This window comes from Rhinatrema bivittatum, chromosome 13 (genome assembly GCF_901001135.1).
Source record: "Rhinatrema bivittatum chromosome 13, aRhiBiv1.1, whole genome shotgun sequence".
Taxonomy (NCBI): domain Eukaryota; kingdom Metazoa; phylum Chordata; class Amphibia; order Gymnophiona; family Rhinatrematidae; genus Rhinatrema; species Rhinatrema bivittatum.
Genome location: NC_042627.1, coordinates 1,994,187 through 1,996,983, shown reverse-complemented (window position 1 = coordinate 1,996,983; position 2,797 = coordinate 1,994,187). Strand labels below are relative to the sequence as shown.

Genomic DNA, 2,797 nt, shown 5'->3' with positions numbered 1-2,797 from the left:
TTATTTTATAGAGAAAAATCAAGTACAGAATTCATCTTTGGCAAACTTCAGATTTTTTTTTTTAACCAACTGCTGCTTTCTAAACCAAAAAGAGCGCTCACATCAGTTTTCTACAAAACTTCTCAAGACGATCTGTATTTAAATGATCTTGTTCTTTTTAATGGAAGATGAAACATCAATACATGGAAGTGAGTTGATTGCTACAACTACTTTCAGAGCTTCTGATTTTTAGAGACTTATTGGCTATAGATGAAGAACAATATGTACCGTGACAAATTCTGGCATGTAAGAGAATCAGATTATATCCGAAAATCTTAGCATTGTTGTATTAGCTTTTGTTATCATCATCCACAAGGTAAATAATACATCTTGCATGAATGAAAGGGACAAATCAAAGCACTGTGACTGAATTTATTCTAGTAGGACTGACCAGTGACCCACACCTTCAGATTCTCCTTTTCCCATTGTTCCTAGGAATTTACTTTCTAACCCTACTGGGCAATATCAGCATCATCACAATTATCAAGATCAATCATCATCTTCACACCCCAATGTACTTTTTCCTCAGTCACTTGTCCATTTTAGATCTCTGCTACTCCTCAACCATCACTCCCAAAATGCTAGTCAACTTTCTATCAGAAAAGAAATCCATTTCCTTCCTAGGGTGTGCAGTGCAATTATATTTCTTTTGTTCCCTTGGTAGTACACAGTGTCTTATGCTTGCAGTGATGGCTTATGATCGTTACGTTGCAATATGCAGTCCTTTGCTCTACACAGTCATCATGACCAAGAGACTTTGTATACAGCTGGTAAGTGCAGCATATCTAGGAGGCATTGCGCATTCCCTAATTCAGACAGGCTGCACCTTCCGACTGTCCTTCTGTGGCTCCAATGTGATCAACCATTTTGCCTGTGATTTTCCACCTCTCTTAATTCTCTCTTGCACCAGCACTTATATTAATGAATTAGTGCTTTTCATTTTTGCCTCGTTTGTTAGTATGAGTGCTTTTCTGATCATCCTTATATCATATGCTTATATTCTATTCACCATCTTGGCACTGCACTCCAGCGGTGGGAGACAGAAGACCTTCTCCACCTGTGCATCTCATCTTACATGTGTCACCTTTCTCTATGGGACTATTTTCTTTACTTATCTCCGACCTAGATCAAGTTATTCACAGGAGCAGGACAAGGTGATTTCTGTGATTTATACAATTATAATCCCCATGTTAAACCCCTTAATTTACAGCCTGAGGAACAAGGAGGTAAAAGCAGCCTTGCAAAAAGTTAGAAATGGAAATGTTTTTCTCCATTGATGCAATTCTTCTTGTGTTGATGAAGTATTAAAACATGGAATAACTGGTATTACTATAGTTTGATTGAAGGAGGAATAAACTACTTCATTAACCTTAAATGTAATTTTACATAAGCCTTAAATCACATAGAGGAAATGGGTACTTCACATGTCTATCACCGCTCGTTCATTCATTACTATGTTACTCGGTTTTCGGCTCACATCAATAGAAGAGAAAAAAGGGGAAATGTTCCTTTTCTGTCCAGTTCATTTAGTAAAGGGGCAATAAAAAAGAAAGGAAACTAAATTTGTAGGGAACTCTTTCGTTGGTCATTGGTGGGAATATATCAGCAGATAGAAGCACGGGAGGAGAGGAGAAGCTGACAGCAAGTTATAGAGCCAGAAGCAGGCGGTAACGGACCATGGCAGATGGAGAGGCTGAGAGGATCTGAATGCAGCGGTCAAGAACCTTTCAGCAGCATCAGCAATAAGGTTGGTATGTAGTGGCACTTTGCGTGATTTCTTTCATCGCTGCCCACACTTACACTACTGCAACCTTCTCCTCACAGGGCTCCTACGAAACCATCCTTTTCCACTACAATCTATTCAAAATACAACTGTGCTGCATCGACCATGTAACTCCTCTTTGAAAGTCAATATTTTGACTCCCCATCTACTTTCTTATACAGTTCAAGTTTCACCTAACACCACAATTTATTTATTTGTTTTTATATTCCAACATTCAATCTGGGATATCACATCGGTTTACATTCAGGTACTGTGGATATTCCCTATCCCCGTAGGGCTTACAATTTAAGTTTGTACCTGAGGCAGAGGGGGTAAAGTGGTCTGCCCAAGGCCACAAGGAGCGACAGCGGGACACGAAACCTGGCCTCCTGGTTCATATCCCACTGCTCTGATCACTGGGCTTGGTCTCCTCCCTGAACATAATTAAGACATTGGTTGTTTATTTACACATTATAACTTACAGAGTAATTTAGAAATAAGTTACGTATGTCTGAACATAATGACTTATAAAACATAGGTGACTTATGGATTAATATAGGATAATTTACATATACTAGGACATCAGTGATTATAGAACATTATGTGACTTATGGAGTAATTTATAACTAACATATACCTGGACATCAGTGACTTATAGAGCATACATAACTTAAAGTGTAATTTAGAATAACTTACATATACCTGACAAAGAGTGAAGTTAAGTTAGGTAAACTTTCATGTTACTGGGCATAATAAAGACAGGGGGGAGGGACAGGTTCGCTTTGCTTTCATGTAGAGGATGTGTGCCTGGGTGGGGAAGGTTGGGCGCATCAGAGGGGATTCACGGGGGAGTGGTTGATATGCTTGTGTGGGTAGTGTTCAAGGTTTGGTGGGTGAGGCATTTAATGGGGTGCAGACAGGGGGGGGGGGGAGGAGCAGATTCACTTTGCTTTTGTGTTAAGGATGGGAGCCTGGGCGGGAGGGGCTAGGTTTCTG

General features: G+C 39.8%; 1 protein-coding gene across 1 annotated transcript; it reads left to right on the top strand.

The window, feature by feature from the left end:
• Positions 1 to 365: 365 nt before the first annotated feature.
• LOC115075353 (olfactory receptor 1020-like) lies at positions 366 to 1,316 on the top strand. The gene has a single exon (XM_029575662.1). The coding sequence runs from the start codon at positions 378 to 380 to the stop codon at positions 1,314 to 1,316; it is 939 nt and encodes a 312-aa protein (XP_029431522.1). The 5' UTR covers positions 366 to 377.
• The last annotated feature ends 1,481 nt before the right edge of the window (positions 1,317 to 2,797 follow it).